At 44.5% G+C, this 14,840-nt stretch overlaps 1 protein-coding gene across 1 annotated transcript; it reads left to right on the top strand.

Annotated features, from left to right (window-relative positions):
- Positions 1 to 5,252: 5,252 nt before the first annotated feature.
- LOC145393055 (uncharacterized) lies at positions 5,253 to 14,638 on the top strand. Its single transcript, XM_080267393.1, has 9 exons — positions 5,253 to 5,284; positions 6,296 to 6,431; positions 8,558 to 8,725; positions 8,866 to 9,044; positions 9,238 to 9,373; positions 9,559 to 10,313; positions 10,665 to 12,733; positions 12,926 to 13,180; positions 14,142 to 14,638. The coding sequence occupies exons 1-9, from the start codon at positions 5,253 to 5,255 to the stop codon at positions 14,636 to 14,638; spliced, it is 4,227 nt and encodes a 1,408-aa protein (XP_080123519.1).
- Positions 14,639 to 14,840: the final 202 nt, after the last annotated feature.

The following is a 14,840-nucleotide window of genomic DNA, read 5'->3' as shown; positions in this document are numbered from 1 at the left end:
AGAGATACCCGTGGGACCTGTCAGTGGTTGATGATAGGAAGCGATAACCTCACCCCAGCCTGATTCCATCGCCATTCTTGTCTGTTCCCTCTTGTTATTGCTTCCTCTCATTCCTATATATTTTTTGTATTTCTCCACCCAGTCCTTGCAAATGAACCTTTTTCTTATTAGTCACCCACCTAATCCTTTGTCATTCTTGTCTGTTTCCTCTTGTTGTAACTCTCCCTCCTCCTCAATTTCCTTTCGAGCACATCTCCATTCATTTGTTTCCTGTGAATCGTTTCCTTGTGGGCTATACTACGCCGACGGCGTCCCAGGTGATCTGTGAAGGTGTATGGCATGTAGGAGGACTGCTTGGGCCTGGGGATCGGGTTGCCAAGTCTACGTCGGCGAGGAATATTAAAAAAAAAAAAAAGAGGTAGAGAGAGAGAGAGAGAGAGAGAGAGAGAGAGAGAGAGGGTATCAAATATGCACACAAATGCGATGAAAAATAATACGCAGGAAGATCTGACAAGGTTAAACAACGTAAGGGATAAGCCAAGTTCCTTCCTCCAGATGCGCTTTGTAATCTTGAGGAGCATCACACTTGCCAGACGAAGGTAAGGCCGCAAGAACCTGTGCAAATACGCAGACGAGGGGCAAAAAAACATCGCCGCACACCCTCTTGGTACCTGACTCCTTGCCCCAGCTTGGCCGGTGTTTGGAGTTCTCTGTGTGTTTTTTTTCTTGTGTTTTTTTCATCGCTGTAAATAGCTATGGTCCCCCCTCGTCGTGTGTGAGTGAGGTGTTTTTAAGGATGAGAGTTCTGGGAGAGAGGGAAGAGATTAGGCGCGGAGAGTTTATTTTGGGTGTATGGGATGTGGGAAGTGTTACAGTACTGAGAGAGAGAGAGAGAGAGAGAGAGAGAGAGAGAGAGAGACAGACAGACAGACAGACAGACAGAGACAGAGACAGAGAGAGAGAATATTTGAGCAGAGAAAGTGTGAAATCTTGTTGCAAATATAGTAATGAGTGAATGATTAGACGGTCCATCTCACAGAATATACCTTTAACCATTTCCCACCTTTATACTTTCTATTTCCTTGCTTCTGGGGAATAAGAGGCCAGAATATTGATGAATGAATAAGAATAATGAAGAACTGTACAAGAAAAGTTATTCAGGAATGAGTCAAGAACAGGGCAGGGAGGAAAATCAGATGAGGCGAAGGAGAGAGAGTGAGGTGCGGATGCCGAGAGAGAGAGAGAGGGAGTGAGGTGAGGATGCCGAGAGAGAGAGAGAGAGGGAAGGGAGCAGAGGGGGTGCTTCTCCATGGGATAATAACAGACTCCCTTCTCTTTCAGCCGGGAAAGCCAGACAACACCAAATCCTGTGAAACTACCCGACATTTAGGCTTATTTAGACTGATTTTTAAGAGTCTGACCAATTTCTGTGATCCATTTTCTTTTCACACTTTCACAAAACCCGAAAAAAAGTGGAATTAAGTTTACATACCGAGAGGACAGAGAGGAACGAGGCAATTTCGGAAAGAGCGAAGAGCAAAGGGAAGATTAGGTAAGGCTGATCACCCGACTGGCTTTCCTTGAAGATGCTATGGAGAGGGGAGGGGTGGAGGAGGGAGAAAGGAGGGAAGATGGGAGGAGGGAAAGGGAGATGGAGGTGAGATGGAGGGAACGGCAAATGGAGGGGGAAAGACTGAGGAAGGGAAAGGAAGGTGAACGGTGGGAAGGAACGAATAAGCAGGAGGAGGAGGGAAGGAATAATCAATGAAAAGAGAAGCAGGTGAGGAAGAAGGATTAGGATGAATACCTATCGACTGCGCGAGATCGATTTAGGAGGACATTTTTTCCAAGTCACAATCATCCCCTAGAATACTACATACAACAGTCGAATTTACGTCCAGATCCCTAGGTGTATGCTGGGTGAAGAAGGAGATGAGAAAACAAACTCTGCCCAATAGTCTGACCGGCCCAGGAAAGAAGAAGGGGAAAGACAGAGGGAGGGAGAGAGGGAGAAGAGAGGGGGAGGAGAAGGGGAGGGGAGTGAACTGGGAGATGAGGAAAACAAACTCTGTCCAATAGTCTGACCGGCCCAGGAAAGAAGAAAGGGAAAGACAGAGGGAGGGAGGGGAGAAAGAGAGAGGGGGAGGAGAAAAGAGAGGGGGTCGGGGAGGGGCACAAGGAACCACAGCAAGGAAGGGGATACTCTGTCCTATTCGTCCCACCCCAACTTAACCACTTCGATCAGATGAGGAATTTTCTGTTTTATCTCTCCTGCCAATAGACGCTTTTTATTTAACACAGAGACAATCTTGAGTGGCGAAAGAGTTAAGTGAGTCTACAAGTAACACCTTCACTTAGAAAAAAAAATCTTAAAGTAAATATTGGTCTTGAAATGATGAGAATAAGCGATAAGAACGTCCTTGGGTTGAAGGGACTTAATTCACTTAGATGACATTTCTCAAACTGGGTCTTCCTATCACCAGAAAAATATTAGCCACCTTAGAGAAGACGTTTTGTACTGAAGAGGTTAGAGTCTCATACCTAATCTCATTCTTTTTCTGTGCCTGCCCTCCTCTCTTCCTATTTCTCTCATCTTTCCTGTCACTTCTTATTGCTTTTCTTTCCTTTACAGGTGGCTTTACATTGAGTGACAAGCCAAATGGTTTCCTGTAAGCCAAGAAACCATTTACAACGCTGGGTGGTAACCATGTAACCAAACCATACGTGCTCCCTACGTGTCAGCAAGTGGGTTGGTGGAGGGTTAGTGCCCCTCCCTGTAGAACAAATAACTCAAAGTCAAATGGCCACCCCTTACGAGTTTGTGGCGTCTGGCAATAGATAGATAGGTAGATAGACCACCATAGACGATTTCAGTCATACCAGGAAGGGCTTAAGGTGCTGGAAGGTCTAATACGCAGCAGAATACACATAAGCGACATAAAACATACATAGATTAAGAATGTATATGTAAGTGCAACGATGATGAGCTGAGAAGTGAGAATTTTCAGCATTTATATCAGGGTTTTACTACTACTACTTCTACTACTACTACTACTACTACTACTACTATTACTACTATTATTATTACTACTACTGCCACTACTACTACTACTACTGCTACTACTACTACTATTATTACTACTACTACTACTGCCACTACTACTACTACTACTACTGCCACTACTACTACTACTACTACTACTACTACTAATAATAATAATAATAATAATAATAATAATAACAATAATAATAATAATTCCGCGAAAAGTAAGAAGAGTGCCAGAGGGTGGGAGGGAAGGAAGCCAATCTTTAAACTTAACTCTGGTATGGATCACTCTCTAAGTCGTTGAGGTCTCCTAAGTCAATCATTTTGCTGCCTGAAGAAGAAAAACGACATAAGGAGGAGAAGTAGCATGAGAGTGGGAGGACGAGGAGGAGGAGGAGGAGGAAGAAGATGAGGAGGAGGAGGAGAAGAAGAAAATTATTGGCAGAGAAACAGAGGGAGGAGGAGGAGGAGGAGGATCTCTGAGTGACATACTTCCCTGGATCACTCTCTAAGTCGTTGAAATCTCTCTAACATCAACATCTCTGCCTTCTAAACACCCAGCGTCGTATGGTCTTTGGCTTGGAGTATTTCGTAACACTTTCCTCAGCAGTACGAGTATATCAAAGCCAAATATCCATTTACAATTATGGTACTAAGGCAATACAGATAACTTGGTAGAAAATGCTGATGATATAATTCTAACCAATCCTGTTATACAAAAAAAAATATTGAAGCTCGTCTGGAGAATGCAAGGAGAAAATAAATTATAAAAGGCATAATCACACTGAAGAGGTTATGGGCGGTATTATTAAATGTGAGATCGTGAAGGGAGAAAACATTTTTTTTTTTTTTAATGTATATATAGGCCTACCATTACTAAAGAACGTGATGGAAAAAAAAAAGAAGGAAGCATTACCTCTCTGCTTCGTTGCTTACCGTATATCGAAATGCAACACAATCCCTTTCATACCCTCACAGGCGTTTTGAACTTTGCAATTTGCAGGCGTGAATCAGGGACCTGGTTACGCTGTGGAATTCTGGATTTTAACACTGTCAGTCTTCTGTTTTTTCACTCTTAGCTGAGAAAAATCGTCCGGCATTAGACAGAGTACTAGAGTTGTCCCGACCATGAGGGTGCTAATGGTATTCGTATCAACACACTCGGGCTCCTGCGACTAACCCTCAGCTGAATAAAATCGTCTGGCGTTACCCGCAATAGAATACAAGAGTTGACCCGACCATGAAAGGGTTAAAGGTATCAGCATTAACTCAGTCAGCCCCCCAACAACCGACTCTTAAATAAAATCGTCTTGTGTCAGCTGGAATAGAGAAGTCGAGTTGTCCCAAGCGTGAGAGGGTTTATAAGAAGACCATTGGCTACAGCTCCCCCTTTTTTTTCTTTTTCTTTTCTTTCCTTCTTTCTTTCTTTCTTTTTTTTCTTTTTAATCCGGCTAGAGTGTAAATAACAGGCATCCGCGTCGAATTCTTGGTCAGGCTGCGTGTGATCGTGACTACTCGACCCTCGCACCTTCCCCGTGCTCGACATAACTGGGGATGCCATCGAGATTTGCCGAAGTCGAGTCACAGAGGTCGCCAGATACGCTTTCAATAGCTGCTGCAGAGTCGACGATGGTTAAAGTCTCTAGGAAATCGCTAAGAAATAGGCTGAAGTTGCCATAATGTTGGATAAATTTATCGTGAATCAGTTTATTTATATTTGTTCACGCTAATATTCACTTTGGTTTCACTGCTAAGCGTTTGATGGCTATATGAGAGGAGATTTAAAAAAAAAAAAAAAAGTACAGTCAAAGAAATAATTATCTTTCCAGTTCCGTCTGAAGAATATTTACGTCTGGCGAAATGCAACGAAAACCCCGTCTCTGCTAATGAGTGTTTCAAAGGGTTCGACTAAACGTTCCTTAGAAAGATACTTGTGTCTCTTTCAGTACATACAACTTAGCCCCAAGAAAGTTTATGAATACGGCTCTTGACCCCATAATTGAAGGCAATGGGGAAAAATATGTCTGGGGCTTGGTTATGAGATGCTTTGAGTTCTGTTGTGTATGAGACAGTTTCCTCAGCGTCGATGGGAGAGCGTGACCCAGATGATGCGGAGTCGAGATAACGAAACGCCGTCCACTTTAACCTGCCCTAAAATTGCCATCTATCTCTTGTGCTGAGCCGTGGCGAGAGATAAGCGCTAATTATGGTGCTCGTCACGAAGAAGTGTTCCGGAAAGTATGTAGATGCGTAATATTGTCTTCTGCCATTGAGCATATTGACAAAAATCTTCTCCAAGTTAGGTGACCGATCTGGAGGTATCTTGACTGCTTGCAAGATTAGGTCAAGGAAAAAATGACTCTGCAAGGGAATCAGAGGATGACAGTGGTTAAACTCTCCTTCCACAGTCACACAAACGGATAACTTTGTCTTATTAAATAGCAGAAAATTTGGCCAACTTATTCAAACTCCATTGTGGAGATACAGTAGTTTTGGCCCCACCTGAACCCACGTTATATATAGATATTGATACGGATAGACAGATAGATAAATAGATAAACGTGGGACTTGAGCCTAAAGAGGATCCAAATATGGGTCGACAATACACATAAAATCACAGTAAATATAAGATCAGGATGTGGGAATGATTTCTCTCGTTTCAACAACTCACAACACTGCAATTGATGGTCGTATGGTTGAACATGAAACTGCAGCCTGGAATGCAAGCTTCCTCTATTTGACTATAACCTATGAAGGCAGTAAGTCAGGTGCCATGTGCTTAGTCTGCCTATCTTCCTGCTGATTGCACTGTGTCATGTGGGACGCAGGTGGATCATACCTAATAACCACAGGCGTTCCTAAATTAGCAATACGGAATTAGGCTTTAAGTATGTGGCCTTAACACTCACTTCCATCATTGTTTTGTGTCCGCGCCTTAGTTATTTTGATGAGAAGCAGGTAAGTTTTTGGTAATATTGCAGGTGAGTTTTGGAGGTATAGCAGGTAAGTTTTTGGAGGTATTGCAGGTAAGTATTGGAGGTATAGCTGCTTCTCCTAATAAGTTCCTTTAGTGTTTTACTTTACTCTTCGGTCTCATCTCTCTTGTATTCTCCCTCGTCAGGTAAGAGGTGTCCATTGTTAGTAAGTGGTTCTTCATTTATGCATTCATCTGCCTTCATTCTCTCTCTCTCTCTCTCTCTCTCTCTCTCTCTCTCTCTCTCTCTCACCCCATCCTCTCCTTCTCCCCAGGTACGTGGAACAGGACACCGGCCAGAGATCCTTCAGGTTTGTGGTGCCCATGGACGGATGTGGAACGGCGGCCAGCGAGAAGGGCGACACCATCATCTCCAACACCGTCATCTTCCAAATGGATCCCGATGTCCAGGTGAGAAGCGAAGGGCCTCGTGCTTAGCCACATCAGTATTGCGCTGCCAGTTTTTCCATTTTCTTGTTGGCTCCAGACGTTCTTCTTTAGCCTGTAAGAGACTTTTTATTTTGTTGTTGTTGTTGTGGCTCCAGGCTCATCTGAAACGTAAACCCGGTGGACTACTGGCTTAATTTCCCCCCTTCGTTCAGTCATCCATCCTCCTTAAAGGGGTCTGGGAATGAGTTGAGACGTTTATTTACAGGGGTAGCGGAACCGTCTCATTATACCATTGTCACCACACTAAGGCGCTCCTCTCCAGCCACAGTGGATGCGTTAGATAAAGCCTACATTAATCCTTTTACCAGTACGACACTCTGCTTGCAAGGTGGTTAAAAAAAATTCGATAGTAGCAAAGCTGGAATACAGAAAGACGCCACTGCTTCGAAAGGGTTAAGCGTTTAATTGTAAAGTGGAATGCAAGCCCCACATATTTGACGTTCATTGAAAGAACACATGTGGTTATTAGTTATGGTCATTTTGCAACACACATTACACAGAGTAGTCAGCAACGATTCAGAAAGGCCAAACACGTATCATCTTCATTACAGATCTCAGAAATTATCGCTAGAAATTAGAAGCTTGTCTTGCACTTTCAGGTTTAAGGTGTACTAGCATCTAAGCCCATCTTAAGTTACACCCCCTGGAGGTCAATCTCACAAACCCACTTATTCTTCCCCAGGACTTGTTTTTGCGTTGACCTTTATTTCCTTATGGACCTTTTTCCCCATGGACTTACGTTCCCTTATTTCCTTATTTTTCCTATGGCTTTATTTTGCCTAATGGATCTTCTTTCCTTCATGGCCCTGCTTCCCTAATAGACGTATTTTTCACTACTGTACATCATGGAACTAATTTCACCATACACATACTTTCCAATAAATATATGTTCTCCCTTAGACCTATAATCAACATGGACTTTATTTATTTATTTATTCTATTTATTTATTTTTGCATGGGGAAACACCACATTCCCACAAGAACCCATTATCTACCATAAACCTATTCCCACCATGAAGCTGTTTTTACCCACTGGACTCACAGTATGTTTCCGCCTGGGCCCCCTTCCCTACAGACATATTCCCTTGTGGACTTTTTATCCACATGGACCTATTCCAGCCACGGACATTATTACATCATGGATCTATTTCTTATTGGATGTACACGCCCCGTTCAGCCACCGATCCACATACCTTCCCACTCACCAAGCGTAGTTTGTCTCAGAAGTAGCACGATGACTCAGTATGCTCTCTCTACTCTCTCTCTCTCTCTCTCTCTCTCTCTCTCTCTCTCTCTACTCTCTCTCTCTCTCTCTCTCTCTCTCTCTCTCTCTCTCTCTCTCTCACACACACACACACACACACACACACACACACAGTAGATTTAAGAGTACAGAAGCATTCAAACCCTAGAACTGACGAGAGACGAAGACAAGGGAGACTTAGAATAATACCAGTCAACTACATCGAGGTAATGAAGGCAGCCAATCATATTTTTTTGTAATTTTCGACCTTCCCCTAAAATGCAGCCTGCAGTGGTGAATGGCGACTTAGGGGAAACAAACTGAGTCCACCAGTCTGACCAGCTGAATATCAAACTTGGGGTCTTTCAGTCGCGAATTATTTTAACCCGTGCCTCCTACCAGATGAGAGACACGAGGAGGGTAGGAAGAGTTAATGGGAAAGAATGGGGGCAATGGGTGTGAAACGGAGAGTCCATGAATGTGAGTAGCTTAATATGGCCGAAATGCTGGGAAAGACAAGAGAAAGAATGAAGGGTTAATGACAGACAGACAATAGATTCAGTGACTAAGAAAAACTGGGATTGATGGGAGTGTGATTGGTGAAGGGTATATAATATTAACGAAAGTGCAAAAAAGAATAAGTAGTGCCACGGAATATTCTATGAAACATTAATACACCTTCCCCTGAAATTATTATCATTATTATTTTTTTCACCATCTAATCCTTCCACTTTTCCACTCCTGACTTGGTAGCAAGTCCCGCATGATCTGGGGTGCTTTTCTTGCCAATTACACTCCCTCTTTATGTCATATATTCAATTTTCCTCTCACCATTATCCTTCAGGAGGTTTGGGACACCGCCAGAAAGATATCATGTGTGTGGACCAGCAAATACAACAAGGAAGTCAACTTCCTTCCCCTTCAAGTGTCCATGCTGGATGTGGTGCAGACTCAGTTCAAAGGAGATGACGTCAAGTGCTGGATGGACATTCAGCGAGGCAGCTACCCCAACGTAAGTATGGCGTGCATACCAAAAATGACTATATATTTCATCTGGCAACCGAAAATTTCTGTTTATAATATAAATGAAATAATGGAGCAATTTTTTGGTTTATATTTGATATTCACCTGTCAGTTTATTTCATCTGATAGACTTCTCCATTGGATGGTATCCTACGCATTGGAGAGCCTCTGACAGTCATGGTGTACCTTAAAGACGAACAAAGGAGACTCGATGTAGCTGTGCGTGACTGTTGGGTATATGGCGAACCTGAATTTCAAGATCCAGACACACCAAGTCTTCAGTTAACAACCACGAATGGATGTCCAACGTAAGTGAATACGAAACAGACGTTTATATGTGTAATAGTCTTTAAATGCAATGTATGGCTGGAAACGCCCACCATTGTCCGTAATGCAAATAGTATTATTTGCAGGAAAGGTTTTGAAAAACATTTATTTAATGAGTGTCCCCTAAATATCACATATTAATGGATTATGTGTCATACCTTTCTGTTCATACAGACGAATGAAACTGATGCACTTCTGGGCCCGGACATACGATACTTTTGACACTGGAGCGACGCTGATCACATACACCAACATGTCGGCCTTTAAGTTCCCCGACCGAATGCAAGTGTTTCTCACCTGTAATGTTCAGGTAAGGAAAGTAATGATAGACTTACTCGCACTAGTCGAAGTATAGAAAAATTAGAGACAATAAGGCAGCAAGAACATTGTAAAGAGATAGAAATACTGTAAGGAAAGAGATTCATAATAATAATCAAATAGTTGCATAAACAAATACCCTCATAACACTTAACATTCTCTGATGTGACCCTCCAGATATGCACAGACCGCTGCGAGGACCGATGCGAAGGGGAACCGAGTCAGCCGGTCACTTTCAGGACGAGACCTGACATTATTAGGGTAACAACTCCAATTCCGCCACCTCCACCACCATCCGTCATCTGTGCCCCAGGTTCAACAGACCCAAGATGCACAGTCAGGCCAATTTGTAGGCCAGGTTCAAGGGATCCTGCATGTAGGCCTCAACCAACCACACCAAGATGCTTCCCTGGTTCCACAGATCCAAGATGCCCTCAACCACCGACACCACGACCGACAACACCAAGACCAACTACATTCACCTGCAGACCTGGATCACTTGACCCAAGATGTCCGCGACCAACGACTCCAAGACCAGTAACTCCAAGACCAACAACATTCACCTGCAGACCAGGATCACTTGATCCAAGATGTCCTCAACCAACAACGCCAAGACCAATACCTCCAAGACCAACTACATTCACCTGCAGACCTGGATCACTTGACCCAAGATGTCCTCAACCAACAACGCCAAGACCAATACCTCCAAGACCAACTACATTCACCTGCAGACCAGGATCACTTGATCCAAGATGTCCTCAACCAACAACGCCAAGACCAATACCTCCAAGACCAACTACATTCACCTGCAGACCAGGATCACTTGATCCAAGATGTCCTCAACCAACAACGCCAAGACCAATACCTCCAAGACCAACTACATTCACCTGCAGACCAGGATCACTTGATCCAAGATGTCCTCAACCAACCACATCAAGACCAATACCTCCAAGACCAACTACATTCACCTGCAGACCAGGATCACTTGATCCAAGATGTCCTCAACCAACAACTCCGAGACCAATTTCGCCAAGACCAATACCTCCAAGACCAACTACATTCACCTGCAGACCAGGATCATTTGACCCGAGATGTCCTCAACCAACCACACCAAGACCAATACCTCCAAGACCAACTACATTCACCTGCAGACCTGGATCAAAAGACCCAAGATGTCCTCAGCCAACGACACCTAGACCAACAACTTTCTTCTGTACACCAGGCTCAAGAGCCCCAGGGTGTCCCCAGCCGATAACACCAAGACCAGTCACACCAAGACCAACTACATTCACCTGCAGACCTGGATCAAAAGACCCAAGATGTCCTCAACCAACAACGCCAAGACCGATTACTCCAAGACCAACAACATTCACTTGCAGACCAGGATCACTTGATCCAAGATGTCCTCAACCAACAACTCCGAGACCAATTTCGCCAAGACCAATACCTCCAAGACCAACTACATTCACCTGCAGACCTGGATCACTTGATCCAAGATGTCCTCAACCAACAACGCCAAGACCAATACCTCCAAGACCAACTACATTCACCTGCAGACCTGGATCACTTGATCCAAGATGTCCTCAACTAACAACGCCAAGACCAATACCTCCAAGACCAACTACATTCACCTGCAGACCAGGATCAAAAGACCCAAGATGTCCTCAACCAACAACGCCAAGACCAATACCTCCAAGACCAACTACATTCACCTGCAGACCTGGATCAAAAGACCCAAGATGTCCTCAACCAACAACGCCAAGACCAATACCTCCAAGACCAACTACATTCACCTGCAGACCAGGATCACTTGATCCAAGATGTCCTCAACCAACCACACCAAGACCAATACCTCCAAGACCAACTACATTCACCTGCAGACCAGGATCAAAAGACCCAAGATGTCCTCAACCAACAACGCCAAGACCAATACCTCCAAGACCAACTACATTCACCTGCAGACCTGGATCAAAAGACCCAAGATGTCCTCAACCAACCACACCAAGACCAATACCTCCAAGACCAACTACATTCACCTGCAGACCTGGATCAAAAGACCCAAGATGTCCTCAGCCAACGACACCTAGACCAACAACTTTCTTCTGTACACCAGGCTCAAGAGCCCCAGGGTGTCCCCAGCCGATAACACCAAGACCAGTCACACCAAGACCAACTACATTCACCTGCAGACCTGGATCAAAAGACCCAAGATGTCCTCAACCAACAACGCCAAGACCGATTACTCCAAGACCAACTACATTCACATGCAGACCTGGATCAAAAGACCCAAGATGTCCTCAACCAACGACTTCAAGACCAATTACTCCAAGACCAACTCCGTTCACCTGCAGGCCTGGTTCAACTGATCCAAGATGTCCTCAGCCAACGACTTCAAGACCAATACCCCCAAGACCAACTCCATTCACCTGCAGACCAGGATCAAAAGACCCAAGATGTCCTCAACCAACCACACCAAGACCAATACCTCCAAGACCAACTCCATTCACCTGTAGACCTGGATCACTTGATCCAAGATGTCCTCAACCAACAACGCCAAGACCATTAACTCCAAGACCAACTACATTCACTTGCAGACCAGGATCACTTGATCCAAGATGTCCTCAACCAACGACTTCAAGACCAATACCTCCAAGACCAACTCCATTCACCTGCAGGCCTGGTTCAACTGATCCAAGATGTCCTCGACCAACAACTCCGAGACCAATTACGCCAAGACCAATACCTCCAAGACCAACTCCATTCACCTGCAGACCTGGATCACTTGATCCAAGATGTCCTCAACCAACAACGCCAAGACCAATACCTCCAAGACCAACTACATTCACCTGCAGACCTGGATCACTTGATCCAAGATGTCCTCAACCAACAACGCCAAGACCAATACCTCCAAGACCAACTACATTCACTTGCAGACCTGGATCAAAAGACCCAAGATGTCCTCAACCAACAACGCCAAGACCAATACCTCCAAGACCAACTACATTCACCTGCAGACCAGGATCACTTGATCCAAGATGTCCTCAACCAACAACGCCAAGACCAATACCTCCAAGACCAACTACATTCACCTGCAGACCTGGATCAAAAGACCCAAGATGTCCTCAACCAACCACACCAAGACCAATACCTCCAAGACCAACTACATTCACCTGCAGACCAGGATCACTTGATCCAAGATGTCCTCAACCAACTACGCCAAGACCAAGTACATTTGCCTGTAGACCTGGATCAAAAGACCCAAGATGTCCTCAACCACTAACACCAAGTGAAACTACACTGACCTGTAGGCCAGGATCAACAGATCCAAGATGTGTGCAGCTAATAACACCACGGCCAGTAACACCTAGACCAACTCCATTTACCTGTAGGCCAGGATCAGTAGACCCAAGATGTCCACAACCAACGACACCAAGACCAGTAACACAAAGACCTACTCCATTCACCTGCAGGCCTGGATCAACAGAACCAAGATGTCTTCAACCAACAACACGAAGACCAATAACTCCAAGACCAACTACATTTACCTGCCAACCAGGATCCACTGACCCAAGATGTCCCCAGCCGATTACACCATTTACTTGTACTCCTGGCTCGACTGATCCACGATGCATCCAACCTCCTACTCGTCCATCTCCTCGTCCAACCCCTCGCCCAACCCCTCGTCCAACCCCTCGTCCAACCACTCGTCCAGCTACTCGACCTACCCCTACAAGAATGCCCGAGAAGGATGATTTCCACAAGGAGGGTGCCGATCCTAGATACCATGCATTCCACTCATGTAAGCAGTTGTGAAGTGATACATTTTAAATCCAGTGTGTATGCTTTCTCTGAGAACTGAAGAAGCTAGGTAACAGGTGTCAATACTTATCTGTTGAGTGTGTTTGTGTAGGCATAGCGTGTTCCGATCGAGTAGCTACCGATGAAAACGATATGTACAGATACTCGTATCCAAACAAGTCGCGCCTCATGACTCACACCGAAGCTCCAATTCCCTCGTCTTCGTGTATGGCAACAGTGCTACCATCCATCACTAGACAAAATCAGTCACATGTAATCTTTCATAAAATAGTTACTTCTGTTTCAAATTTCAACATTTAAGTGGCAAATCCTGTGTTTTTAAAGATACTAAAGCAAATGACCTACCACTTCCCAAATCCCAACTTCAGTAATTTCCCTGCCATGATAATTGCAAGAAGATTTCTGGCATTTGTTACGTAAAATTTTGGTGAATTTTATGGGTCTATTCCATATGGTCATATTACTTTTTCCTGAAGATTTCTTTAGAGTATAATTTCTGTGTAAGTTCATTATGTCCACAAAATTGCATGATTCTGACAATGTATACCTGTTCTTGTTTGTTCGCTTTGCTCACTTGCTCGAGCAATATAGTACTGCATGTCTTATTTTTGGCTAACAATCAGCTCATTAAAATTATCTTGCATGCAAAGTTTCATTACATCAAGCTTTACAAATGGAGTTTGATGGCAGACAGACACTAGACATGCTGAGACTCTCTGCATGGTGTATATAGGTGATGTTAGCTTGTGTAAATTATACTTTTTTCACATCAACTTTAAGCACAAGACTGATAAGTTAGATTGCTCTCACGAGTGTGGGAAGGATGTAGGGGAAGGAAGAGTGTGTGCATGTGTGCCCACGTTCCATTTATCAGTAATCATAAATTCTTTTGTGTCATATTTCCTTTATACTGTACATGATTATTTCCTTGTGCTTTTCAGATTTGTATCTGCCACCTCCTCGACCTCGTAACCACGCAGGTCGACGGCGGCGTTCTGTGGATGGGGGTGAAAGTGCAGGCGAGAGCATGACGGTGAGCCTGGGAGTGCAGCAGCTGGTGGCCGCCCCCAAAGCAGAGTCCAGCCCTATCACCGTGGATGCCGAAGGCGATAATCTGCTGGTTCAAGTTACGGATTCTGGCCGTGTTGTATTGCCACTGCGTGAGGCTCACCCGCTGGTGGAAGAGGTGCCTCTCGATTATGGAACTTCACTCTCCAGGGCTTTGGTCAAAAATGAATACACTCCCGTTGTGGAGGAAGTTCGTCTCCTTCCCGAACCTTCCTACCTGAGGTTGACGTCAGAGCAGCCGTCTTCACTGCTGAGCTTCCCGAGTGGCCTGCTGCTGGGCCTGGGGCTGGTCTGTGTCGGGTTGGCTGTGGCAGTTGCCGTCAGGGCCACACAGAACAAACGCAACCGCACTCATGTCTCCTCTGCATAAGTCACTTCCACACTCATCTGTTAAATGAGTTGTGAAGTTGAGGACACGTGCTCACCAGAATTTACTAATTTTTGTTTTTCACACTGTTTCTAGACCTCATGACAACATGCCACTCTTATAACACAACATACTGTGCAGCTGTGCAAAATAAGCAACTTAGCATCATTAACCCTTTCAAAGGAGGAGGCACCTTAAGAAGATT

Source organism: Coenobita brevimanus, chromosome 23 (assembly GCF_032717465.1).
Source record: "Coenobita brevimanus isolate Jiangsu-jjx chromosome 23, ASM3271746v2, whole genome shotgun sequence".
NCBI classification, from domain to species: domain Eukaryota; kingdom Metazoa; phylum Arthropoda; class Malacostraca; order Decapoda; family Coenobitidae; genus Coenobita; species Coenobita brevimanus.
Note: the sequence above shows the minus strand (reverse complement) of the source record. Positions and strands in the feature narration are given on the sequence as shown.

Excerpts from the sequence above, each read along its gene's own strand:
- LOC145393055 (XM_080267393.1), top strand. The coding sequence starts at position 5,253 with ATGGTGCTCGTCACGAAGAAGTGTTCCGGAAA. Across the intron at positions 5,285-6,295 it reads ACGAAGAAGTGTTCCGGAAA|GTACGTGGAACAGGACACCG; the intron begins GTATGTAGATGC and ends CCTTCTCCCCAG. Across the intron at positions 6,432-8,557 it reads AAATGGATCCCGATGTCCAG|GAGGTTTGGGACACCGCCAG; the intron begins GTGAGAAGCGAA and ends ATTATCCTTCAG.